Raw genomic sequence first — 26,809 nt, forward strand, 5'->3', positions numbered from 1 at the left:
CCTCACAGTCCGGTATACACACGCTCTCCGATCTTCTTACAGGTACAAGTGATGAAGGACACTAACCCTCGCCTCAGATTTGAGTCGGCCCCTACCTCACTGAAGATATGAATGAGAGCCAAGAAAAAAAGTACATAATTTTTGGGAATTTGGTTGCACAAAAAAAGGTTGAGGGAACCCAATTGTGGGTAGCCGTGCTGGTATTAGAGTCTCTCCCTTATCGCCGAGGTCGAAGTTCAAATCCTACCGGTTGCTAGTGTTATAAGTGGAGGCCGTGGTGTTGGTCATGTCTTAGTCTCCCGAGGTATAGGAGCCTGGCCGTTTAAGCTCATGGTGTAGTCCCTCGGTTACCAAAAAAGGTTGAGGGACATGATTGAACATTTTTCAACAGTTTAGGGACTTGATGTCCTATTGCAAGAAAAGAAGAAAATAAGAGCTTCTGATTGGCCTTTATGGTCTCCCAAGGAGTCTTAAAAAAATTTCTATAACTCGTTGAAATGTCTTGGACGCCTTCGCTGGTGTCCACTTGCTGCTGCAGAACGTTAGGTGGGATATAGACGATTAGATTTGATATTAAAGTGAGGCAGCCAACTTTGTTTCTTCCCTCGGACCAATCCAGAAAAAATCTCTTATCTTTTGAGAAAGATTCTCGCAATGACTTGACTGTGGCATTGAATTAATTTAAATTTTCAAGGATTTATACTTAATACAACAATACAATACCCTCAAATGACATCATGTTATCTTAAAAAATCAAATCTACCAAAAAAACGGTTGAGCTTGGGTGACTTTATGTATTCCAGTTGACTAGGATAATGCAATATAATCGATGTCTAATTTCCTATTTTCCTTACAACTATCACCTTAGTATCTTTTACAAACATATCCCAAACACTAGAGTCAGTATTTATGACTTATGAGATTATTTATCCACAGAGACATCCGTAGAAAGCTACATATAATTCTCAAAAGGTGGGACCTCGGTTCATTTCCAAGACATGCAACCTTGGGCCTATGGGTTTGCACATGTATCTTATCAAGCCAAAAAGGAAAATAATTGTGAACTTATCTGATTAGCAGCAAATTTGCCTTTACGTTCTTTCAAGGAGTCCAAAAAAATTTTCACTTGCTGAAAAGTCCGGGGCGCTTCATTTAAAAAACGGAGCGTCTAAAAAATGCAAGGCTGTGCTGAGATTAACATCATTACTTATGGACTGGACCACTTGAGAGTACGAAATTATGCAAAAAATTGCTGGCATTTTGTCTCATTAGAGGCCGATTAATTAATAAATTAACAGGTAAAATCCAGGTCTTTTTTTTCCGAACAAAAAAAAAGTGCACTTCCCTCGGAGTCCACAACAGAAAATGACATACCTCTTAACACTCTCGACTTTTAACTATTCAATGTTTGCAGGATTTGGTCCTCTTCTCCACCATGTTTTGGGCTACCAGAAGTGATCCATCCCGCATGGGAGGTAAATGGTCGCAATAGGAATGTCGCGCAAATCAAAAGTAATTTTGGTTTTTTTTTTTTTTTTTTTTTGGATACCTATAAAATGTCTAGTTTCCTATAATATGTGCATCTAGAGATTTTCTTTCGATAGACAAAAGACAGAAAAATATAATTTGCCTTCTTCGTTTTTAATTTTAGATATTCAATTAGATACTTTTACATATTTTAATTAACAAAGCCAATAAGTCAATGTTATGCTACGGGATAGTTAAAAGTAATCTACAGGACTAGCAAACAATTTATGATCTTTGATCAAATGTGCAATTTGATCCATAAAATATTAATTTATTCAATATGATTTCGAACTTTAATTCAATATGCAATGTGGACTTTAAACTTTAAATTTATCTAATATGATTTGAGAATTTTTTTTTATACATAATCAATACAATCCCTGAATTGTATGAAAACATTCGATGTAGTATTTTCATTAATAATTCAGGAGTAGATATTATATTAAATATTTTTATATAATTTACATACATATATATTAAAATATATATTTCGCTTTAGAGGAACCAAACGACGAGGCATGTTGATTTGGACAACGAAACGGCGCGCGTGCTTGGCAGTGAAGTCGCTGAACCTGGCTGTACAATTCAAGCTGCTGCACCGTCTCCTCATGCTCACATGCCCTCTCTGTCATTCAAAATCACTCTCTCCCTCTCTCTCTCTCTCTCCACGTGCTCTTCCCATGGGCCGCCTAATTGGAATATCCTTCCCCTTCTTTTCTTGATTTTTGGTTTTTGACAGGATAAGAACGTCTGACTGGCCTCTACAAAATTTCCGAACTTGTTGAAAAGCCTTAAGACACCTTCGCGTTGTCTCTTTGCAATTAAATTTTGTTTCAAAGCGAGCAGGCCAAGTATTTTAGGTTTGGAAATCACTTGCCTCGTTCCTCGTTCGTATCCAAAACCTCAGCTCATTTCTTAGCGATGCCACACAACACCAGCCTTTTTTCTCTTTAGATGAGAGAGAGATCTGGAAGTAACAAGCTTCCTAGCCATGGGAAGCTCAGAGGCTGGAATGAGTAGTGATGTTGCACGAGCATTAGAAGGTGAGTATCAAGTGTTCCTGAGTTTCAGAGGACCCGACACTCGTCATGGATTCACAGACTTCCTCTATGATGGCTTGAAAGAAGTTGGATTTTGCGTATTTAGGGATGATGAGGAACTCCATGTCGGCAATGTGATTGGAGAGAGCCTTCTACGTGCTATCGATGGCTCCATAATCTACATACCCATCCTCTCCAAGACATATGCTGTTAGTAAATGGTGCCTTCGTGAGCTTGCACGTATAGTAGACAACGTGTCTAAGTCAGAGGGTAAAAAAAGTATCATTCCTATTTTCTTTCATGTGAAACCTGATGACGTTAAATTTAAGAATCCACTGTATACCGACGCTTTTCTGGAACACTCGAAGGAGTCTCCTGATGAAGTCGAGGCGTGGAGAGCGGCTCTTGAAAGGGTAGCTAAAATCAAGGGATTGAATGTGACAGAGGACCAAAGGTATTACTTTTTGAAAAGCCCTACTTATTCATTTTTAGTTTGCCCAAGACAAAGTGTCCAGTTGCTGCTCTCATCCTCTTCTTTTAACATCTTCCCTAAAAATTTCCCGTATGATGTGGACAACTTCAATTCGATCTGCATCATCACGTATCAAAGTAACTAGTTTGTATCTAAAAAAAAAAAAAAAACTTAAAATATACATGTGGCATCCCAAGAAACACCAATTACACAAGGAAACTATGATTGGGTGAAGAAATTTCACGTCTAAATATTCAAAAGAAGCGAGAGCATCTTAAGAACATGTAAAGAATGATGGGCCATCATCCCAGGGCCTCGAGTTTTGCAGAGCTCACTAGAGGTCCAAATCGAGGTTTGGCCCAAGCTAGAGGCGACCACCATTGCTCGGCGATGGTGCGGAGGCCTCCGAGTGGCGTGGCCGTGCGCACAGAGGGTTGTTGGGGGGGGTGGTGGTGGTGGGTGAGAGAGAGAGAGAAAGAGAGAAATGGCACTAACAGTGTAGGGGTGTGAGAAGTTATTATTACCCATTGAATTGAATTAATAAGTTATAGCGATGAATGCAATTTGAAAAACAAGAGTGAAAATGGGGAATTTGATTTGTGGACATGCAATTCGATGTGTGTGGAAAATCACTTTTTGTAATTTGTCCTTATTGCTTGACATGAGCGACAGTTCTCTCGCGCTGAGAATGGCGAGTCTCCTCCTACCGCTGGGTAGGTTCCCATCTCCCCGGTGAGATCCTTCTCCTATGATGTTTAACCCTAACCTCCTCCGTCATCCTAATACCCGTTGAAACCCTCACTCGATCATGCCTCCACCCCAGTCGGATGTCATGGCCGGCTTTCCTCCTTTTTGAACCTGTAATGAAACACCCAAAACCCTAAAATCCAAATGACACCATCAACAAAGTAACCCGTTTGTTCCCTAATGGGTAAACCCAGAAAACCCATTGCGGTCGACTGAATCCCATTGTCGACTCCTCCGTCTTTTGGCCTCATCTCCACGGTGGTGCTGTGGTCCGATACCCACAGGCGAGTCCCTCCTTTTTTCCTTTTGGACTTCATCAACATAGTGGTGTTATTCCTCATTCGAAGCTCCCTTCAAATCAAATCCTGGCGAAACTATGGCTGATCAGCTTGATGAAGAAAGGCGGGTTGCAGCCCTGTGCAAAAGCTTAGGTGAGTTATGGTCTGAGAATGATGTTGTCGATATACAATGCGCTATCTCAGAAGACAAATTGATTGAGTGCCGGAAAACTTTATTTGGGAAACTATATTCCAGACCAAATGTGCATTTCCGTCTTTTGTGGGTACTATGACCCGGGTGTGGAAAGTGGACAGGGTAAATTGCTCTCAGCTTGGAGCAGGACATTTCTCATTTACTTTCCAATCGGAAGAAGAAAAACAGAGAGTTTTAGATACAGGGCCATGGTGCTTCTCCAGTAATTTATTAGTATTAAAAGAATGTGACCCAGATACCCCGGATATCTGTTATGACTTTAGTAAATGTGCTTTTTGGGTCAATTTCTATGGCTTGCCGTTTGGGAGAGTCACTAACGATGTCATCGGAGAATTAGCTTCAAAATTTGGGGGAAGTTTTAGCGGTGAAATTGGAACCAAGAGGCAATAGCCACTATAAAATGGGAAAAGCCAAGGTGATACTGAATCTGGAAAACCCGTTAAAAACGGGAATACTTGTGAATTTGGCAAAGAAGAAAGTATGGGTAGAGTGCAAATATGAGCGATTACCACACTATTGTTACTCATGCGGAAGAATGGGGCATTATGCTACTGCATGCAAGGAAATCCCATATGAGAAATCAGGGCTGTCGGATGATTTACCAGGAAGATATGGGCATTGGCTTCGAGCGGATGTGCAGGAATTAAGCCCGTATGGGAAAATCTTTTATGGCAAACAGGAACCGGTCCTCGATGACACAGAAAGCGTACCAGAGACCCCTATGCATTCTGTTTCAGAAAATGAAAACCAGCAGCAGGATCATCACTTAAACAATGTAAGGGGACAGAAGAAAGCAGAACAGATAACTCAGAAGGCAACCAGTTCAACCACACAGCAGTTAGCAATACAACTCGTGGGGGATAACAGCCCGAAAAAGAGAGGAAGCGGCTGTATTGATGAAGCATCAGCAATGGTCCTATATGAAGAACAGCAAAAGGAGGAAGAAAAAGCAATGTTAGAGGCTGAAACAGGGGAGAAAAGGCTGATCAGGCACAAATCTAAAGGCACTAAGCACCAATCAGCTAAAAAAGGTAAGCGCTTCTACCCTTACGGCGCGCAAAGTTCCAAAACACTGGAGATTGACACTACTCAGCTGATAGAGACCCCGATTGAGGAAATGAAGAAGACATGTCAGTGGGCTTTGGTGGCTAGCCCTAATAAGCCACCAACAAAGCCATGAAACTTCTAAGTTGGAATTGTCGGGGTTGGGCACACCCCGACAATTCGGCGCTGCGAGTCCTAGTGACTCAAGAAAGGCCCAGTGTTTTATTTTTAATGGAGACTAAAAATCGGGAGAAAAAGTTACATCAGTTAAGGAGGAGGTTGAGGTTTCAGCAGTGTTTTGTCGTGAACCCGGAAGGAATTGCAGGGGGTTTGGCTATGTTTTGGGATAACCAAGTTGAAATATTAGTTGAATCATTTTCTAACAACCAGATAAGTGTTCTCTGTCAAGTAATAGAAAACAGATAGCAAATGCAAATTACCTTCATACATGCTCCTAATGCATTCCGAGAAAGAATACTACTATAGGAGGAACTTTATATAGCAAGTACCCACCACCACTTACCATGGCTATGCTTGGGAGACTTCAATGAAGTCTTGTATCATTGGGAAAAAGTGGGCGGCAAACGAGCGAAAACTATCGGTTGACAGCCTTCAGGGATTTTCTTGAGAAATGCTCATTAATGGATTTAGAATCCAAAGGCTGCGCTTTCACCTGGACCAACAACCGAACATGAGATCAATTTGTTAAGGAAAGACTAGACAGGGGATTATGCAATCTCGAGTGGAGATTATCCTATCCTAATGCAGAAAGCTTTGCACTACCAGCTGTAGGGTCTGATCACAGCCCTATTCTAATTCGTTTACAGACGAGGAGAACAAAGAAGAGGAGGATTTTTTGCTATGAAGCATTCTGGGCTGAAGATGAAGAAAGCGGACAGATAGTTAGTAAGGGCTGGGCTGAAGGGGAATCTCAAGGGCTGAACTTGGCTCAAAAACTGCAAAAGGTGGCAAAACAATTGGCACAGTGGAGTAAAAATAGATTTCAGAATGCCAAACGGAGAATAGATGAGCTGAAAAGTGAATTACAAAGCCTTACAAATGCAACTGAAGTTTGTAAAGAATGTGAGGCAGCAAAGAATATAAATAAGGAGATTGAAAAGCTATGGCGGCAAGAGGAGTTGTACTGGGGGATGCGTTCAAGAATAAGCTGGTTGAAATGGGGAGACAGAAATACAAAATTTTTCCATGCAACAACCATTCAAAGAAGAAACAGAAACATAATTACCTTACTCAAGGATACCAACGGTGAGTGGGTGAAGGAGGATCTACCTTTAAAAGAAACGACAGAAACTTTCTTCAAGAACCTTTATTTGTCAATGGGGGCTCGCGACTTTCAACCTGTCATACAACAAATTCCAATCTTAGTGGACGGAAGCATGAATCAAAGATTGGTGAAATCTGTCACAATGGAGGAGATAACAGAGGCAATGCAACAATTAGGAGCTAATAAGGCTCCAGGACCGGATGGGTTGAATGGGCTGTTCTACAGAAAACATTGGCCAGATCTAAGTCAGGGAATTTTCAATGAAGTTCAGAATTTCTTTGAAACAGGACACTTAAACCCAGACCTAAACAGAACCCTAATCACCCTCATTCCCAAAGTCAAAAACCCAGAAAAGTTAGAACAATTCCGACCCATCAGCCTATGTAATTTCATTTACAAAATCATTTCCAAAGTAATGACCAATAGATGAAACCTTTACTTCCCGAGTCTTATTGCCGAAGAACAAAGTGCCTTTGTGGGGGGCAAACAAATCCAAGACAATATCTTGATCGTACAAGAGGTGCTACATAAGCTGCGAACTCGGGAGAGGAAGAGTAAATTTCAAGCGATCCTTAAGCTTGATATGCAAAAAGCCTACGACCGAATCGAATGGGACTTCCTACAAGCAAGCTTAAAGAAGATGGGGTTTTGTGATCAATGGGTTGAATGGGTGATGCAATGTGTATCTACGGTGTCGTTTAGCATAAACTTCAATGGGGAATCCCTACCTTTTTTCAAGCTATCAAGAGGACTACGACAAGGTGACCCACTCTCCCCATATCTATTCATTATAGTGGCCAATGTTCTTTCCCTCCTAATGAAACAAGCAATTTCAAATGGCACTCTACGAGGAATAAAGCTAAATAGATGCTGCCCAACACTTTCACACCTGCTATTCGCAGATGATTCGATATTTTTCCTTCACGGTACTATTGTGGAATGTCGAATTTGGCGGCCATCTGCACCAATCTTGTTTTGCCACGGGCAGGCTATTAATCTCAACAAGTCGGGTATCCATTTCAGCAAAGGCTGCCCCACGATTTTGCGAAGGAATATGGCGGAGATGCTAAGAGTTCAAGAAATAGACAAAACAGGAAAATATTTAGGGATGCCCTCAGATTGGGGAGGTTCGAAAAAATATGTACTTGCATGGATTCTTGCAAGAGTAAGCATGAAGTTGGAGAGTTGGAAAGAAAACTTGCTATCAAAACCAGGGAAGGAAATATTGATCAAGTCTGTTGTGCAGGCAATCCCACAATATGCTATGTCCATCTTTAAACTCCCGTCTCAATTTGCAAAGCCATTGAGAAGAAAATATCAAACTTTTGGTGGCGGAGTGGAAATAAATCTGCTGGAATTCATTGGAAAAAATGGGAGCATCTAAAACTCAGAAAGGAAGAAGGGGGGCTCGGATTTAAAGATCTCTTATCCTTCAATAAGGCGATGTTGAGCAAGCAAGCTTGGAGGATATCCCAGCAGCCTTCCTCACTCCTAAGTCAACTTCTAAAGGGACTATACTACCCACAAGGTGACTTTTGGAACGCTGGAAAAGGATCTAGACCGTCATGGGGATGGCAAAGCATCGTCGTGGGAAGAGAGTTGATAGCTCCTCAAGTGATGTGGGCTGTGGGCAACGGACAAACTATTTCAATCCGAGGAGATAAATGGTTGAAAAGCGGAATTATAGGAGGGCCAGCATCAAGAAACGAGCCAGAAAAAGTGGCAGCTTTAATACAGCAACGGGATGGGAAATGGAATGTGAAAATACTACGGTCTTTGTTCGATGATAACAGAGTTAAGGAAATCCTAGAAACCCCTATAGGATTACCGTCCACAGCAGACAAGATGGTATGGATGAGCAACAAATCAGGGGATTATTCAGTGAAAAGCGGGTATATCTATTGCAGAAATCAAACAGCCATCCCAATAAACACATCAGCATCCTCCTCTCATCAAACACAGCCAGATCTCTGGAATCTCATTTGGAAATCAAATTCACTACTAAGAGTAAAACAATTCCTATGGAACGCGTGTCAGAATGCTCTACCAACTGTCAAAAACCTACACAGGAGGAGAATTGTACCTGATCCTCTATGCCCAATCTGCAAAAACGAAGTCGAAACCACTGAACATGCGCTACTGCTCTGCCCCTGGACCATCGAGTTATGGCGATTGAGCCCCCTGCACCTCCAAATTTCCAGAATTGGATTAACAAGAATAGATGAATGGTTATACTCGAACAGAGAAAACCCAAGTAAAGCTCATGATTTCAACCTGATTGCTACGGTTCTGTGGTGCATTTGGAAGGATAGAAACCGATTTGTGTTTGAACATCATCCCCTGTCTCCGTATCAGACCCTGTCCAAAGCCATAGCTCTACATGAGAACTACACGAGCTGCAACAGCAAGCCAACAGCTGCAAAAAAGAACAATACCCATAAGCACAGATGGACTCCACCGCCACCAAACACACTGAGCATCAATATAGATGCTTCTTTTGTCGGGAACGAAGTTGATAAATCAGATCTGGAGAGCAGTCACAAGACCGGATACAGAGTAAGTCGAGCTGTGGTGGAGAACAGAGAAGAAATTCGTGGAGATGGAACAGCCGACCTCCTCCAGGAAAGTTACGGAGAGATAATGAACAGAAAAAAAGCACATCATCTTCGGAGGAATGGTACGCCGAGCCTTCAATTGGAAGATCCGAAAGAAGAGGAGAGCTGGAGAAAACACGAAAAGGGGTCACACAACCTCGAGGAAGGATCCGTAGGGACCATGAACAACCTTCATTTAGAAGCTTACCCGACGAGGAAATATTATCACCAGATCTGCCGGATTACGGGACAAACAGAAACCGAAAGAGCTGGAACGAACAGCGTGCGGGGCAAACGAAGCGGGAACACGTACAAGGCGGGGGGGAAGGGGTTGCGAATGTAATCTCCGATCAAGCACTTGAACCGGAGGGCGGCGGAAAACGGGCACAAACCGGCTTATCCAACCCCGCGAGGGAGACTCGGGCGAGTCGGTGACCGGAGCACCTCCTCTGTCGAGCATGACCGCGAGCCACCGGATCTGAGCTGTAGAGACAAAACACACCAGGTTTTTCGGCCAAACGAGAGGACAGATTGGGTACAGAGCGCCATCGCTTTGCATCTGCCGTGACTCGCGGGAAGCCTCGTTGATGGATTTTCGAAATCAGTGAAGCCTCTTTAGCGAGAACAAGCTGAAGCTGAAGCCCTCATGGAAACCCTAGAACATCTATCAAGTCGCTCGACCCGAAGTGATGCAAGTACACTCGACTCCCTCCTGCTCGTGCAAGCGGTTCGAGCAAAAGACAAAACCAAGTTGGGAAGTGGCGGGGCTGGTGGACCGGATCCGCGAAAGAATGGAAAACTTTACGGGCCTCACTTTGGCCCACCGTAGCGAAGAAGTGAACAAGCACGTGGATTTGGGTTGTAAAAGCCCACCGAAAACAAATCCTCCCCGTAACCGGGTAAAATACCCCCGATAGCCTTACTAGATCTACTTACTGCTGCGTTTCTAATGTATTAGCTTCGAACTTATCCAAGTAAATGAAAGCAGATGCAATTTCGACCAAAAAAAAAAAAGTAATTTGTCCTTATTATTTTCCTTTTCACCTTTCTTCAGGGTTGTCTCAGGCAAATTAAAATGCCTGGATATAGTAATCAGCAATCATCCGTTTAATTTAATCCAAAGTAATAAAGGTGGAAATGAATAGTGGGCCAAATGGCTCGAAAATGAGCCTGCATGGCATTTGTATTTTTGTTTTGGGGTTATCGCATGGCATTTACTTTGACATCTTAATATGCGTATCGTCATTCATCATAACAACGCATAATTTGGCAATTGATAAATTTAAATGTAACATACGGTAAATTAACACTTAGTATGCATTATTATGGCATGTGGACGGCCATTAACTTCTCAAATGTGAATGAGCTGTTTTTGCACAATTTTTTTAGAGTGGGCCGTCTCTTGTGCTTTTGGGTTATTTAGTCAATATGACCTACATGCCGCTTGAGAGTTTTGGAGCTTTAACTAAAAGACGGAGTTACTGGAAAGCAAACTGCGAGAGTCTCGGCATTTTGTTTTAACATCAATAAGGAAGTCCACTTTGGATAGGTAAATTACCAAACTATGACCTATGCTACAAACTCCAGGTAAAGCCAAGGCCCAGGTAGGTAGTCCAAACATAGAATTGTATCCACTTGATGGTGTAGAGAATCAAACGAGCGATGTGTGCCTAATCCACACACATTTCTTCATTTCTTAATCATCAAGTTAACCCCATGGGAGTCAGGTCTCTCAATCTTAAAATTTGAATAAATATTACTGTGACACGGCTCTTTAAATGCCATTACATCTGACATAATCATATCCATAGAAGACTTACATGCATAGGTTGAGGCAAGACACATGTTTTGGGCTTGTTTTCTTTTTGTTTTTCAGGAATACATTTTTCTTCACATATCACGGTGTTCGATGGATGACGTTGCATTTGTCTACACTATCTCGGTTCATGATTTTCCTATTACGAGTGCTGAACCTTTTTTCCAGGCTTAGCTATAAATGCTGAAATTTTGCTTATGCACGATATAGTAGCCACTTCGTAACTTTTGCCATCATGTAAGCCAATACTATAGTCTTCATAAATATCTCCACTCATAAATGTACATAATATCTAGTAATTATATCAAACTAGCCTATAATAATTATTCAGCGTATCATATATTGCTCATGATGACTTCAATCTAGTTAAAATTTTGACAATTCCACGTACAATGCGTGGGTGTGAAATTATTTTAGTCAACTAATGAAAGCGCTTTTATGCGTGGCAGTCAAGTAGAGATTGTCAAATCGGTTGTTGAAAACGTATTGAGAAGCTGGAGATAAAGCAAAAAAAGTGCCTCGACATTTAGTTGGACTTGATGATCAGGTGAAACAATTGACAAGGTTATCAGCTACCGACCAATGTGATGTGCGGCTTATTGCAATTTACGGAACGGGTGAAATCGGTAAAACAACCATGGCCAAGGTCATCTTTAATCAATTGTCTTCCCACTTTGGAAGGTGTTGTAGCTTCCTCGAGGATGTTCGAGTAAGCTCGTCAACCGAGGAGGGCAAAGTCCGGCTGCAAAAGAAACTACTATATGACATTGCTGGTTCAAGATGTGCCGAACAAGTCAAGGATAGTGAACAAGGGATGAAGAGGATTAGAGAAGTACTCCACATTGAGGAGGTCCTTGTGGTTTTGGATGATGTTGCTAAAGAACAGCATATTGAGCATCTAATAGGAAATTATTCATTACGTTCAAGATCTCACATAATCGTTACAACAAGAGACAAAACAATTCCATCAGATGAGGGATTTCATGGTAAAATTCGACAGTATGAGATGCTAGACATGGATGCTCCTCACGCACTTCAGCTTTTTTGTCGACATGCCTTTGGTACCGACTCTCCATTGAATGATTATTGTTGTCTTTCAAATAAAATTGTCTCAAGTGTGGTAGGGCTTCCTTTGGCAATTGAAGTGATAGGTTCATCACTTAAAAGGAAAAACAAAGCAGTTTGGAAAGAGACGTTGGATAATTTAAAGAATGTACCTGAAGAAGAGATTCTTAATAAATTGAAAATTAGCTATGATGGCTTAGACAATAATCAGAAACATATTTTCTAGATATATCATGCTTATTTTCAATGAGAAGACGACCAATCCAATTTACATGTGGGACCATTGTCAACTAAATCCCCGAAGAGGAATTGAAGTCCTTACTGAGAGGTGCTTGATAAAGATTTTGGATAATGATAAGTTTTGGATGCATGATCAACTCATAGCACTAGGAAGGAAAATTGTCCGTGACAACAGCCATGGTGAACTTGGAAAGCAGAGTAGGTTGTGGATTGCAGAAGAGGCCTTGGATATTATAAGAATCGAAGAGGTAAGCAAGAAAAGTTCCATTTTCATTTTTCAAACAGAAGTTGAATCCTGAAACTAAGGGTTCCTTTGCTTTCTTTTGTTTGGGATTTTTATCATTTTTTTTCTTGCCCATTCGAGTTGTGAGATGTGGTGGTTGGAAGTTGCTGAAGTTACTCACATTATTGCAAAATTTGACTTGCGAGAGGAAGGACAAGGTTATAGCACTTGACATAGATGGATTTGATTACTCCATAGAGATTAAAAATCAGGAATTTGAAAGATTACAAAACCTAAGATTTCTCAAGTTATGCAATGGAACCTTTGTTGGGGACTTTGCAAGGTGTCGTTCAAAGTTGACATGGATTTATTGGTGTTGTCCTCATTGGGATTTTAGGGCGGACAATATGTATTTGAACCATCTTGTTGTTTTTGAACTTGGCTCAAGTGGCTTCACAGATGATTCAAAAGTATGGGACTTGATCAAGGTATTACATGATTTAATTCTAGTCTAATAGTCCCGGTGTGTACTATGCAATGGATCTTTTACTTAACATGCCATTGATTTTTACAGAGGGCACATAATTTGAGAGTTATATCCCTTACAGAGTGTGATGGCTTAACGACAATCCCGGACTTCTCTAAATGCTTACATTTACAAAGGTTGACTCTTGCACACTGCAGCAGGCTAAAGAGGATTCAAAGCTTCATTAGACATCTACAGTCATTGATTGAATTAGATATTGAAGGATGCATTGGTCTTACAGAATTGCCCGAAGAACTGGGGGCACTAGCCAAGCTACAACGCTTCTCATTGCAAGGATGTTCTGGGTTGTGTGAACTTCCAAGCTCCTTTGGAAATTTAACATCATTGATAGAGTTAGACTTATCAAGTACAGGCATTGGCAAATCAAAGAAAATCACAAGATGCAACTTAAGGTGGATTGAGAGGTTATCTAGATTGAAAAAGTTAGATTTAAATTTGTCAAACATCTGTGCACTTCCAGAGTTGGCTTCTCTTTCTCATCTGGAAGAGCTTACTGTGTCTGAGGAATGGGTAGAATTCAAGAATCATCCACCCTCTCTGAAACACTTGCGTATCACAATGGGGGCGTCATCGATAGAGTTGATTGCTCCATCAAACTCGGTGCGTCATCTTCTTCATTAATATACAATAGACTACGTGAGTGCATAGGCTTGGAAATTGAATTGTTCTAATTTCTGTTTGATGCTATAATTCGGCAAAACTACAAAAGAGTAAAAAGTCAAATATTATTCTGAATTTGGAAGAAGATAATTTTTTTAATCCAACGACAAAAATATATCAGAGATGATATTTAAAAAATTTAAATACTTTAGTGTTCCTTCATCATGTTCTTTTTAATTTGAAATGTTTTTTCTATAAATTAAATAAATAAACAAATGAGTGTTGGATATTTTGTAATATGGTATGTATTTATTTCGAAGCCTTGATGTTTAGCAATAATTGCTCTCTTGAACTTTGGTACTGATGCGCAATAGCTTGCAAATTTTGAGAAGTTTTAGATTACCTTCTCACATTTGCCTCACCCAAAGAAACTTTGATTTATGTTGCCTCCATTATTTTATCAGCCATCGTAGCCTTTAAGTTTTACCTAAATGGACGAACTCAATTTTCTTTTATAATCCATGTATCGTTCTGTGTTTTGTTAACTTCATGACCCATGTAATGGACGTTATTTTGTTCAAGAAGAGTGGTCCATTTTTAATGGCCATACAAACGGAAAAAGTAATGGCAGAAACACAGCCGAGAGTTTGTTGAGTAATCTGCAACTTTTCAAAGTTTGCATGCTATTGTGCAGTAGTGCCAATTTCACGAGGGTAAAATGGTGTTTATGAAGTATGGTGCTATTGTGCAAGGGAGCTAAAGTTCAAGGGGACTTTGAGCAATTATGCCTAATGTATGATATAAGGCTGACCATAGGAGTTAATAGTACGGACATTGATTAGATAATCAAGTACTAGTTTAATCTGGACTGCCATAAAGTATCTTTACTACTTTCAGAAATAGATGACGTGATGTCTTTTGTTAAGCATTCCAAAGCCTCTAAAGCGCTAGACATAATTTTTTTTTTTCTTTTTTGGTCCAACCTAGACATGGTTACTTAAATACTATTTAAAAAAGAAGATTTTAAATAGACAGTAAAAAATGTATGCGGAATCCGGGCTCTTATATTTTGTTAGTGTCTAAATAAATCAATACCTGCAACTAAAATGAGTGGAATATGAATATGTAATCTTGTGCTAGTCAAGGAAGGAATCCAAATTGAAAGGAAGTCTTATATATTAGAGAAAGCTTTGATTCCTTTCTTGGCCAAATATCCTTTCTTTAGCCACTTATTTCTACTTCCTTTTCTCTTGTTGGATATTTGCGGATCCTAGAGCAATCTTTCCTCCTCTTTTTGAGGTTGCCATCTTCTGTTGTACTTTAAGTTGCATACTTTTTCTTTTTCTTTTTTCTATTTTAGTTAATTTTCCCTACTTGACTTTATGGTGTTGGATAGTGTTCTTCAATATTGCCAATGAACTCATATAAATCATTCTTGAAATATTAATTCATAAAACTTGCTTTATATATAAGACATTATATGAGATATTGATAGATTTCAAAAACAAATCCTGAAAACGACTGCGCTCAGTCGTACGAGACGACTATGAGTTGCAAAACCTTGACTAGGGCGAAATTGACTCTGGCTGACTAGATTTCCTAGATGACTCTAACTCCGCAACGTCCCCAAGATTCTCCCCACACGCACTCGTTTGCTTCTTCCTCTGCTCAACTTATTTACTTCTCTCTATCTCTCCCCATCATATCTCTAATTATACGAGAACAGAAGAGAAAAGCCTGCAGGATTCTTGGACCTTTCTCTTTGAGAATTCCAGTTTTCAAATTCCACACACCTACGAAAACAGGCTGGTAAACTCTCACCCTCAGGCGTTCCCGTAAATATACGGAAACGAATATCTAACTTTTATTCCCCTTAACCTTTCTTTAGAGATCCAGGACTTTTACTTATAGTGGTTGAAGAGAAAGGGGTCCTTGTGGGGCTAAAAGGGGTTTATTTTGACGTTGCTCTGGTTCTTGTTTTGGTGACAGAAAGCGGTGCTCAAGCTGGATGTGTGCGACAACAAGGACAAGAGGAAGGCCATGAAGATAGTCTCTAGATTTGCAGGTATCAATCAAATAAACCCTTCTTCTCATATCTGTCTCCCTACTTCTATAAAAAGAACAAATCCCAGATCTTAATTTCTGCAGTTAAGAAATCCGAGTCAAAACAGAGTGTGATTTAGCTGCATATGTGCAGGGGTCAAGTCAGTCGAGATAAACCTGAAGGACCAGAGGCTGGTGGTGGCAAGAGATATTGATGCTGTGGAGATGATGAGGAAACTGAAATGGATGTGTAAGACGGACATTAGTCCCAGTCTGACAGGCCAGAGAGGCTCAGAAGAAGGATGACAACAAGAAAGACTATAGGACAAGAAGAAGGACGGCAGTCATTCTGTTGTTGCTGTTGTTTTTATTTTTATTTTTTTCTTCAAAAGTAGTCGATGTTGAGTGACACTCGTTTTGCTATTCCTCAAAATAGCAAAATACCTTCACTATTTATATGAATATTTAATACAAGTATACAGGCTTGTTATAGGCTTGCTTAACCGACATACTCTTGTGACAGTGGTAGATGCATAGGCCACGCGTTCTCTATTTAATCCCAACTCTTTGACTATTATCCAAGTCGTTTGACCAGATATTATTTATTGGATTCTCCTACGCGCTGATGTGGGCTCCTTTTCTACATCTATTTCCAACTACTTCAATAAACGAGATATTTGTAAAGATTATTCTACAGAAATATCTAGAAGAGAGAGAGAGAGAGAGGTGGGGCTTTCTTCAGTCGAAAGACTCAAAGGCCGATCTGCCCAACTCTACCCGTTTGCGTACGGGTATTATCAAGTTCCTAGCTAATCCCAATTTTCTTTTTCATGCCAATCCCAATCTCAAGTTTGATACTTGAGCTTTTCGAAAACCTCAACTTTTTTACTAACTGGTTTATACAAAACGTTAAAAGATCTTGCGTCCGTCAGTTCATGATCATTAGTTATCAAATTGTGTTCATGGAGATGGCACTATAATATTTAGATGTCGAGTTGGTCTTGCCGTCCTTGAAGGCATATAGGTTCTTTTATTAACGTGACCTGAAAAAGCACTTGCGCGCATCCCACTATGCTTCACGTCCCAAATCCGTCAAGCAGATACGATTAAACGTTAGAAAAAGTCATGTTAGGATGTTAATGGCCTCAAAAGTAGTTTGCCACGCCAGTCTAATTTGCACGTTCCCCATCACATCAACTTTGGTTACTTCAGAAAACTTTCCGCAGGAATACAAATGATTTATAACGCATAGAATCATGTGGATCCACAAACTTTCATAAGCTTTTGTGAGTATGACCATGCAAATGCGAGTAGCGGTAGGTCGAAGAGATCGAGGAGGAGTGCGAGGATGAGGTTGTGGTTTCGAATTTGGCGTGGAGTGTGTCGTGGAGAGCAATGGTGTCTTTGAAGTAAATAGGAGAGCTTTCATGATGGCTTCCTGCTTCGAGAAAAAAAAAAATTAACGACACAACAATATTGCATAAATTGATGCCTCATCCCCAAAAATGAGTAAACGGACAGAGTCTTCTCTTTTACTCTTTTTCTAATGTTATTTCTCTTTCTGCTAAGATTGTTCTCCCCTAGAATTGATAGTGATATTCCTTTTTTTATAAATAATTATCATAATTTTAACTAAATTATACGCCCTCCCGCTATTCCGTTCTTATAATTTTTGAAGCAGTCCAGTCAGCTGATCTCAAGAATTAGAAGATGTTCTATTTGACGTCGTGAATGGTATTAACTATTAAGTAAATATTCAAAATGAAAAATTTATAGCATAAGTATCCTTATTTTGGCCTTCGACCTTCTAGTCATATGCTCTCGTTGACATTTCTCAGTTAACCATAAATCAAGTAGTTAAGGACTCTAAGCATGCGAGGTCTGCGGCTTATAAGTTATAACCTTGAATCTGCTATTTATAAATGTCTACCCTCTATTGAAAATCATCGAGGCCAGCAGGACCAACAGCGATGTTTTGTAGTTGGTACTCGATCTCCACTGAATTTCATTTTTCTCTATCCTACAGATGAAGTTCGACAGCTACATGTTCAGCTCGTACGCTGACTTTTTTTTTTTTTTTTTTTTTTTGGGGTCTAAAGATCGTACGCTGATTGGGCTGCCTAGCTTTGTATTGTTATACTAATTATTCAGCAGAGGAAGCTTGCTTAATTTTATTCCATGCATGACCCAATTCCACCGTTGCCATTTTCGCACGATGCCTTTAACATTACACCTGTCGCTGTACGATGAGAAGAATATCGCTAGCTAACACATGCCGTCAGAAGAAGAGAAACTCTCTCGACTTCCTGTCGGGCTCTTCCCTACCGCATGGTAGCTTCCAGTCGGTTTAATAGCATCGAAGCTATTTTGAATCGTTTCACCCTCAGCAAGCTTCCTTAAAATTCCCTGTCTCCTTGGTAATCTCTCTCAGCCATTCTCAGCCTCTGTTTCCGCATTTTGGGTTGAATCGCCCAAGTCTTTAATCCCACACCTTCCTCTGTTCCCTCTTGTCGTCTCTCCGAAACCCTAAATTCGGAAAGAAAAGTTGACTGGTACCTCTGCGACTACAGTTATATACCCTTCTCGAGTCTTCCACAAAAACCCTAATTACTGAGTTTCCTTTCCCCTGACAATCCTTATAGCCGCTTTTCTCTTTTCGCCCCTACCCTTATAATATTACCCTATATCCTTCGCTCTTAAGTACCTTTTGGTAATCTGTATTGTCCCTCCCTTGTTGGGCTTCTCCTTGCTCTCTATTGGAATAGGCCCGGTGGTCTTTGGATCACGTATCGTCATGGAGCATATCTTCGCACAAGGCTGAAAGAAGCTAAGGGCGCCAGTCTGATCCTCGTTCTTGGGCGAGGCTTTATTGCTGAGGTAGTTCTCTTCATTCTTGGAACCTATATTGAAAAGGGAAATATGACTGATCAGCTATCTGAGGAAAATATATTAGAGGCGCTGTGTAGAAGCTTGGGTAATCTTTGGTCCGAGGATGACGTTGTAGATGTTACGGAAGGAATCTCCGAAGAAAAACTGAAAGAATGTCGTTTAACTTTATTTGGAAAACTCCATTCTCGCCCAAATGTGAATTTTCAGGCTTTTCTTAATACTATGAAACGGGCTTGGAAGACAGAGAATGTATCCTGTACTGTGCTAGAAACGGGGTTCTTTTCATTTTCATTCAAATCAGAAGCTGACAAGCAGAAAGTATTAGACAATGGACCGTGGTCCTTCTCTAGCAATCTACTCGTGCTGCAACAATGTGATCCAGATGTTCCTAAAATGTGTTATGATTTCACTCATTGCCCCTTTTGGGTGCATCTATATGGTCTTCCTTTTGGTAGAGTGACAAAAGAAGTCGTCAAAGAAATAGCAGCCAAGGTTGGTGAAGTCATAGATGTAAAGCTGGAAGCTAAAGGAAACACCACTTATAAGGTTGGCAAAGCCAGGGTTAATCTCAAACTAGATGCCCCCCTAAAAATAGGTGTAGTCATTAACTTGGGAAGTAAAAAGTTGTGGATAGAATTCAAATATGATCGACTCCCACACTATTGCTACTCTTGTGGAAGAATTGGGCATAATGCCACAACATGCAAGGAGATACCATATGAAACCACAAGGTTAGAGGAGGATTTACCAGGAAACTTTGGGAACTGGCTACGTGAGGAAGTCCGAGAACTCAGCCCTTATGGCAAAGTATTTTATGGGAAACAAGCTGCACTCCTTGAAGATCCAGATATAGTACCAGAATCACCTCTTCCTGTAGAAACTAGTGCAGATCAGCATGTGGGAAACGCAAATGAACAATCTCTGTTACTCTTACAAAGTCAGCAATGTCAAAAGGAGACTACGAAGCAAAAGGCTGAATCCATCCACACTTCTCTAGCCATAACTAGTAAGGAAGGTAAAAGCACACAAAAGAGAGATAGCAGCTACCTTGATGAGGAATCAATGATGATTATCTATAACGAACAGTCAAAAGATCAAGATCACGAGCAACAACATCAGAAAGCAACTGACAGACCCCAAAATAGGGGTATAATCAGACACACCAAATTGCATTCATCCAAAAAAGGGAAGCGGTTCTGTCCCTATGGACCACAATCCTCAAAGACTTCAACTTCTGACAAGCTACAACTAGTAGACATTCCTATTATTGAGGAGCAGCAGTCCACATATTGGGCTTTGGTGGCTAGCCCTAATAAGCCACCGGGAAAGCCATGAAACTAATTAGTTGGAATTGTCAGGGTTTGGGCTCACCCCTGACAATTCGCGCTCTAAGGGTCCTAGCGATGCAGGAAAAGCCCAATGTTATTTTTCTAATGGAGACCAAAAACCAAGAGCAGAAGGTGCAGCGCTTGAGAAGAAGACTGAAGTATCAAAACAGCTTTTTGGTGAACCCTGAAGGAATTTAAAGAGGTTTGGCCATTTTTTGGGATGACACGGTTGACATAACGGTGGATTCGTATTCCTCACATTTTATAAATACGCAGTGCAGACTTCTTGACAATAGACATCTTATGCGACTCACTTTCCTTCATGCCCCAACAGATTTTAATGACAGAGTTCTATTATGGGAGGAATTACAAAGGTTAAGCATCTTAAATAATTTACCTTGGTTGTGTATAGGGGATTTTTAATGAAGTGTTGTATCATTGGGAAAAGGTGGGAAAGAAGTTGGCAGAAAATTTTCGCCTTGTTGCATTCTGGGACTTTTTACACGCGTGTTCTCTAATGGACCTAGAAAGCAAAGGGTGCGCATTTACATGGACAAATAGAAGGGACGGAGAAGAAAACGTTAAAAAAGGCTGGATAGAGCTTTATGTACCATGGAATGGAGAATAGCATATCCAACTGCAGAAGTCGTCGCCTTGCCAGCCATCGGGTCGGATCATTGTCCTCTAATCCTGTCATTATTTCCTACAACAGGTCGTAAACATCGGGATTTCAGGTATGAAGCATACTGGATAGAAATGAGGAATGTAGGCGAATTGTAAAGCAAGCTTGGGAAGGGTCTCAAAATAAAAATATGGCCGACAAATTACAGATAGTGGCTGTTCAACTGACTGCTTGGGGTAAAAAACAATTTCCCAATGTACAAAAAAGGATAGATGGGCTGAAATATGAGCTTCAAACCTTGATGAACAGTCAAGTCATACAATATGACCATCATAAAATTCAACACATTAACCAAGAAATAGAATCACTTTGGCGACAAGAGGAAATGTTCTGGGGTATGCGATCAAGAATCAAATGGTTAAAATGGGGGGATAAAAATACAAAGTTCTTCCATGCTACCACTATTCAACGGAGGAGTAGAAACAAAATATCCATGCTTTTGAATGATCAGGGTGAATGGGTTAGGAATGAAGAAGCTCTTAAGGACATGGTGGTAAATTACTTCAAAAATATTTATTCGACAGAAGGTCCTAGAAATTTTCAGCCCATACTTGATCGCATCCCAACCTTGGTGGATGCTTCTATGAATCAACCACTAAAGGCTCCTGTCACTGTGGAAGAAATTAAAGAAGCTACCCACCAATTAGGACCTACTAAAGCGCCCGGACCGGATGGATTCCATGGCTTATTCTATCAACATCATTGGAATGATATTGGAGGAGACATTTGTCGAGAGGTTCAGCTTTTCTTCCAAACAGGTTATCTAAACCCAGCCCTGAATAAAAAACAAATCACTCTCATCCCAAAACTCAAAACCCAGAAAAGTTAGGGTAATATCGGCCTATTAGCTTGTGCAATTTTGCCTACAAAATCATCTCTAAAATTCTCACAAACAGACTGAAACCCTTTTTACCACACTTAATTGAAGCAGAACAGAGCGCCTTTGTGGGAAGTCGGCAGATTCAAGATAATATATTAATTGTACAGGAAGTTTTACACCGACTAAGAACTCGTGACCGGCACCGCAAATTCCAAGCAATTCTCAAGCTTGATATGCAGAAGGCCTATGATCGATTAGAATGGGACTTTCTACAAGAATGTTTAAGAAAGATGGGATTCTGTGAGGAATGGATAAACTGGACCATGCAGTGTGTCACATCAGTCTCTTACAGCATCAAGTTCAATGGTATATCCTTACCCTATTTCAAGCCGACTAGGGGTATTCGCCAGGGAGACTCTTTATCACCTTATCTTTTCATAATAGTAGCTAATGTTCTCTCTCTTTTGATGAAGCAAGCACTTGAAGCAGGTACACTTCGTGGAATCCGTCTGAATAGGTATTGCCCCACCCTTTCCCACCTTCTATTCGCTGACGACTCTATTTTCTTCCTAGACGGAACCATCCTGGAATGTCAAAATCTGGCGAATATTCTCCACCAGTATTGTTACGCATCAGGTCAAGCTATAAACTTGAATAAATCAGGAATTTTTTTCAGCAAAGGGTGTCCAGAACAACTACGACGAAATATGGTGTCAGAGCTGCAAGTTCCCGAAATAGTTAAAACAGGGAAATATCTTGGAATCCCTTCGGACTGGGGTGCCTCAAAAAAAGAAGTGTTTGCTTGGATTCTCGCTAGAGTAAATATGAAGCTAGAGAGTTGGAAGGAAAACCTGCTCTCCAAAGCCGGTAAGGAAATACTTCTTAAAGCAGTAGTGCATGCAATACCCCAATATGCGATGTCAATTTTTAAAATCCCTGTATCTATTCTCAAAACCATTGAAAGGAAAATAGCTAACTTTTGGTGGAGAAATAACAACAAAGCGGCTGGGCTTCATTGGAGAAAATGGGAAACTCTTAAACTCCGAAAAGAGGAGGGTGGGCTTGGCTTTAAGGATCTAATCTCTTTTAACATCGCTATGCTCGGGAAACAGGCCTGGCGTCTCTCTCAATACCCGGATACTCTATGGAGCAAAATCATGAAAGGATTATACTTTCCTAATTGTGACTTTTGCCAAGCAGGGAGAGGCTCACGCCCATCATGGGGTTGGCAGAGTTTACTAACAGGAAGAGAAGTGATTGCCCCTCAGGTCAGGTGGATAGTAGGGAATGGTCAAAGAATATCCATTAGAGAAGATAAATGGCTGACTAGGGGGCCAATCGGAGGTCCAGCAAGAAGAAATGAACCTTGCAAAGTGTCGGAGTTGATAGATTTTGAAGTGGTGAAGTGGAAAGAAGACCTTTTACGGGCAATGTTTGATCATCAAACGGTAATGGAAATTCTCACTATCCCTATTGGCCTCCCTACTACAGAGGATAAACTGGTCTGGACAAACAACAAATCTGGGATTTACACGGTGAAGAGTGGATATTTCCTAAGCAGAAAACGTACAAAGCCTTCAAAAGATCACATGCCAACAACATCCCACCAATTCAACCCAGATCTATGGAAACACATCTGGAATGCAGCTATACAACCGAAAATAAGCCAAAATGCTTTACCTACATTAGACAACTTATACAAAAGAAAAATTGTACCTGCACCTGTATGTCCAATATGTAATCTAGAACCGGAGACTATCGAGCATACACTCCTTCTCTGCCCATGGACAACTCAGCTTTGGAACGACCCATCCCTGCAAGTCGAAGTGAACCGTGTGGGCTTAACCCGTTTTGATAGATGGTTATGTAAAGCATTCACAAGTTTAAGAGAATCTCAATGCTTTGACCTGATTGCGTCAGCACTATGGTGTATATGGAAGGCCAGAAACCATTTTATTTTCAGGAAGAGTCCCCTTAATCCTCACCATATCCTGTTCAGAGCAAAAGCATTACAAGAAAGCTATGCAATATGGAACCCTAAACCAAGAAGGCAGAACCAGGACAACAACTTACAGAGCAAATGGCAGCCCCCGAGACCTGGTGTACTCAAAATCAACATAGATGCATCGTTTGGACATGCCTCTACAGCCTTTAAAGAATCAAACTCAAGCCAAGAACCTCCTCTGCCAAGTACAGGAAATTATTTTGAGTCATTCCGAGAACCAGTCAGGCCTAGCATCCTCTCAACAACCACTCCCCCAGCATCTGATACAACCTGGGCAGCAGTTCAAAATAGTTCAGAAGCAATGCGAGGTCCACAAAGAAGTGTAGAAAAGGTTAGTCGCGCCTCGAATGAGAACAATAATCCCCAAATTCCGAACACTCGTGAGGAAATGATCCAATCAGAACCAATCCATAAAACAAGACAAGCGCGAACGGGTAAATGGCGCCCCTTACACTCAACCAACAGAACAGTCCAAATCACCCACATCAGACAGGGCATAAATAATCCCGAACCAACATACAGATCGAACATTGAGTTCAGGGGATCAACGGAACTGGTGAGCGATTCGGCTGCTGACACACTTCAATTACCTATAAGCCATGTCATGACTCGTGAAATGGCTCTGAATCGAGAAGTTACTACAGCTTACTTCGAACCAAACGGCAACACCCCTGAATCTGGGCAACTCCCCTGTCCACAAAGCAACTCAGATGCATATCACAAGAGAAAGAAAATTTTGAGGAAAAAACAGAGTGTCACTAGTAGCAGTCTTCACACCAGACCAGATCTGATAGGGGATGGGAACGATGGACAGTGCGACAATCAACAACATAATCCCCTCTACAATGGATCTGCACTTTACAACTACAACAACGGTGATCGATTTGCCAGACCCATCTTCAACGATGTTGCCGACGAAAACAAACGTAGAACAGATCTAGGCAAAGCTGTTACTGATGGTGATACACGAAATACCTGTGGGTCGGGCGAGAGATTCGAAATAGATGGAGAATGCTGCAATTCCAAACGCCATCAACGGAAGATGGATGGATCTGCGCAGATTTAAGGCTGCACAGGTGTGAGCGACTCATAACCTCGGTTTTGGACTTTGAACATTCTTTGTGACTCAGATCCCCAGGCGTCCCCTCCCATCATCGCAGCCGGTGGCTTGTATCGCAGGGACGCCCTGGGAAGGATCATTGAAGGATTCACGAAATCTATAGAGGCGAAATCTGCTGAGCTTGCAGAGGCACAAGCGATGATAGAAACTCTGAACTTTATCTCGTCAAAGATTGCCCCGTATAGACCAGAACAACAGATACTCATTCACTCGGACTGCAGCACGTTGGTGGCTGCGGTTCTCTCTTCAGAAACCCTTAACTAGGAGATACAACCTACGGTAGGCGGGCCAAGTGCGGGCGGAAGACTCTTCTAGTATTATTTTAGCCCATTTGTCGCGATTCAAACAGTGGTATTTGGTTAGCCAAGGCCCATCGATTGGGATGCCTTCCTAGGGATTGGGTTAATTATCCCCCTTTGCACTTTTGGACTTCTTGTGTCTTTGATGCTTCCTATGTTTGTACTAATAACTTGTCTTAGTAATGTAATATTACTTGTTTGCTCAAAAAAAAAAAAAAAAACACATGCCGTCAGACTTCGCCGGGGCAATCCGGGGCAATTCGTAAAACGAGATTTGTTCTTTTTTTATTGGTGCTCACACGAATGCTGGGAAAACTATATAAAAAAAAGTACAACAGCCAATTCAATTTAAAAATTTTCAATTTAGCCAATTTAATACTAAATTTTATAATGATTTGTTAATGTGATCATTTTGGTCAATTTTAGCCAAAATCGCTGACTTTAGTGCGGTTGTCACATAAGATGTTGCCAACGCTAACATAAATTTTTTTTGCAATTTTTTGGGTTGGGCCCCCAATATATAATGCAAGCATGTACCGGCCAATTAGACACATCTTATTCCATTATTCCATTTAACAGTAGGTCCGCATTAGGTCAATGAATAGATAAGTTTATATTCAATCAAGGGTGGGCTTAGTTCAATTTTAGAAATGCGGCTTTGGATGTACATGTAATGCAAAATAATGAAAACCATAATTCTTTAGGGAAACGTAGAACTCTCTATAAAGTAACTTTCAGTTCAAGTAGTGTTTGATAAAAAAAAAAAAAAAAAAAACTTTTGCAAGGTATTTTGGTTCAATTTTTTATATTTTTTTATTAAAAAACTCAAACCTTTCACTAGAGTCGACGTAGGGCTCAAGCCGTCGACGAGCCGAGATCTACCACCGACCGCCGTCAACTCAAGAAGTCATGTGAGAATCTAAGAATACCTCGCACTTTTCGTATTAAAATGATTTCCTTGAATAAAAAACGAAATTCCTTTTTTTTCCAATTTTAAAAAGTGTTTTTGTTAATCAAAAAATGAAATGTTTTTTTTTTCCACCTCTAGCAGCAATCGCCTGGGTCGAGTGACCCTTTGTTGAGACCTACCTCTTGGTAGGGAGCGAAATAAGTTTAGAGATATCGCCTGAAGGACGAGCCTAAAACTCATAATTAGGCGCAAACTCTCCTAAACACATACCTCACGCAATATTGGGGTGTTGATGAAAATTTCATTTTATAATAAGGAGTCGTTATTAGCCTGTTAAAGCCAACTATAAATCAAGTGAGTCATAAGAGAGTATCTTATTTCCTACATAACTAGAGAATCTATTATCAGGATCTGATTATACTAATTAAATAATTAGTTCTCTTTCGGTACATCATCTTGTTAATTTCAAAAAGATTTTTTGCTAAGCAGTCTGAATTGATTTTAGACTTATCCATTAACACCTAAGATAACCATGCGGCTATGCAATCATTAACATAACAATTAGCAACCAAAGTGACATCGAATAAATTGCATGGAATAGCAAACATCTAAAACTTAGAAATAAATAAATGCTCGTCCTAACTAAGCAAAGGGAGGTCATAATCATCATATTGGGAGGCTAGAATCATCATAATGAAAGCACGTGAGCAAGAGTGTTCATTTCTAAGAGCAAATGAAACCCTATAGTACAGTCTTAAGGGCTTGTTCAATTTTGAGTACAGTATTTATCAAAAGATTTTCAAAAAAAAAAAATTATGAGAAACTACTCAAAAACTAGTGTTATGGCTTTTTCATAATTTTTTGGAATAAGCAAAATTCTTGAAATTTTTTTAAAAATTTAAATTTTCACTTTAATATTTGAATAAAAATATTTTTTAATCCGAAAATAAGGACCCGGCCGGACCCTGGGGCCCGGTCCAATCATGGGCTGTAGCAAGCCTTAGATTCGGGCCAAGGACAA

At 40.5% G+C, this 26,809-nt stretch overlaps 3 protein-coding genes and 1 long non-coding RNA gene across 8 annotated transcripts; 3 read left to right on the forward strand and 1 right to left on the reverse strand.

Annotated features, from left to right (window-relative positions):
• Positions 1-2,421: 2,421 nt before the first annotated feature.
• Positions 2,422-11,521, forward strand: LOC120291981 (toll/interleukin-1 receptor-like protein). The gene is made up of 2 exons (XM_039309816.1): positions 2,422-3,021; positions 11,467-11,521. Exons 1-2 carry the CDS (start codon positions 2,519-2,521, stop codon positions 11,519-11,521), a joined length of 558 nt encoding a protein of 185 aa, XP_039165750.1. The 5' UTR covers positions 2,422-2,518.
• An 818-nt stretch (positions 11,522-12,339) lies between these two features.
• On the forward strand, positions 12,340-15,011 carry LOC108958706 (disease resistance protein TAO1-like). 5 transcript variants are annotated; one of them, XR_005549540.1, is made up of 5 exons: positions 12,340-12,570; positions 12,752-13,033; positions 13,120-13,208; positions 13,313-13,496; positions 13,553-15,011. XR_005549540.1 is itself a non-coding variant. In XM_039308907.1 (4 exons), the coding sequence occupies exons 1-4, from the start codon at positions 12,355-12,357 to the stop codon at positions 13,593-13,595; spliced, it is 918 nt and encodes a 305-aa protein (XP_039164841.1). In that variant the 5' UTR covers positions 12,340-12,354; the 3' UTR covers positions 13,596-15,011. The 5 variants fall into 5 exon arrangements, 4 of the variants coding, with proteins under 4 accessions (XP_039164841.1, XP_018726841.2, XP_039164840.1 ...); XM_039308907.1 differs by having other exon boundaries at positions 13,120-13,496; XM_018871296.2 differs by having other exon boundaries at positions 13,313-15,011.
• On the forward strand, positions 14,427-16,056 carry LOC104437909. Its single transcript, XM_039309817.1, has 4 exons — positions 14,427-14,517; positions 15,287-15,501; positions 15,682-15,757; positions 15,890-16,056. The coding sequence occupies exons 1-4, from the start codon at positions 14,427-14,429 to the stop codon at positions 16,039-16,041; spliced, it is 534 nt and encodes a 177-aa protein (XP_039165751.1). The 3' UTR covers positions 16,042-16,056.
• Positions 16,057-18,047: 1,991 nt separating this feature from the next.
• LOC120291240 lies at positions 18,048-20,621 on the reverse strand. The gene is made up of 3 exons (XR_005549169.1): positions 20,564-20,621; positions 19,373-19,495; positions 18,048-18,635 (listed from the first exon to the last, which is right to left on the reverse strand). It is a non-coding gene; the product is annotated as an uncharacterized LOC120291240 (long non-coding RNA).
• Between the last annotated feature and the right edge of the window lie 6,188 nt (positions 20,622-26,809).

Source organism: Eucalyptus grandis, chromosome 3 (assembly GCF_016545825.1).
Source record: "Eucalyptus grandis isolate ANBG69807.140 chromosome 3, ASM1654582v1, whole genome shotgun sequence".
NCBI classification, from domain to species: Eukaryota; Viridiplantae; Streptophyta; class Magnoliopsida; order Myrtales; family Myrtaceae; genus Eucalyptus; species Eucalyptus grandis.

What these genes read in the sequence shown, in the direction of transcription:
- LOC120291981 (XM_039309816.1), top strand. Translation starts at nt 2,519, where the DNA reads ATGGGAAGCTCAGAGGCTGGAATGAGTAGTGATGTTGCACGAGCATTA. An exon ending in AATGTGACAGAGGACCAAAG is followed by an intron (nt 3,022 to 11,466) that starts GTATTACTTTTT and finishes TATGCGTGGCAG; the next exon opens with TCAAGTAGAGATTGTCAAAT.
- LOC108958706 (XM_039308906.1), top strand. Translation starts at nt 12,355, where the DNA reads ATGTGGGACCATTGTCAACTAAATCCCCGAAGAGGAATTGAAGTCCTT. An exon ending in ATATTATAAGAATCGAAGAG is followed by an intron (nt 12,571 to 12,751) that starts GTAAGCAAGAAA and finishes TTGACTTGCGAG; the next exon opens with AGGAAGGACAAGGTTATAGC. An exon ending in AAGTATGGGACTTGATCAAG is followed by an intron (nt 13,034 to 13,119) that starts GTATTACATGAT and finishes TGATTTTTACAG; the next exon opens with AGGGCACATAATTTGAGAGT.
- LOC104437909 (XM_039309817.1), top strand. Translation starts at nt 14,427, where the DNA reads ATGGTGCTATTGTGCAAGGGAGCTAAAGTTCAAGGGGACTTTGAGCAA. An exon ending in ACACCTACGAAAACAGGCTG is followed by an intron (nt 15,502 to 15,681) that starts GTAAACTCTCAC and finishes TTTTGGTGACAG; the next exon opens with AAAGCGGTGCTCAAGCTGGA. An exon ending in GATAGTCTCTAGATTTGCAG is followed by an intron (nt 15,758 to 15,889) that starts GTATCAATCAAA and finishes GCATATGTGCAG; the next exon opens with GGGTCAAGTCAGTCGAGATA.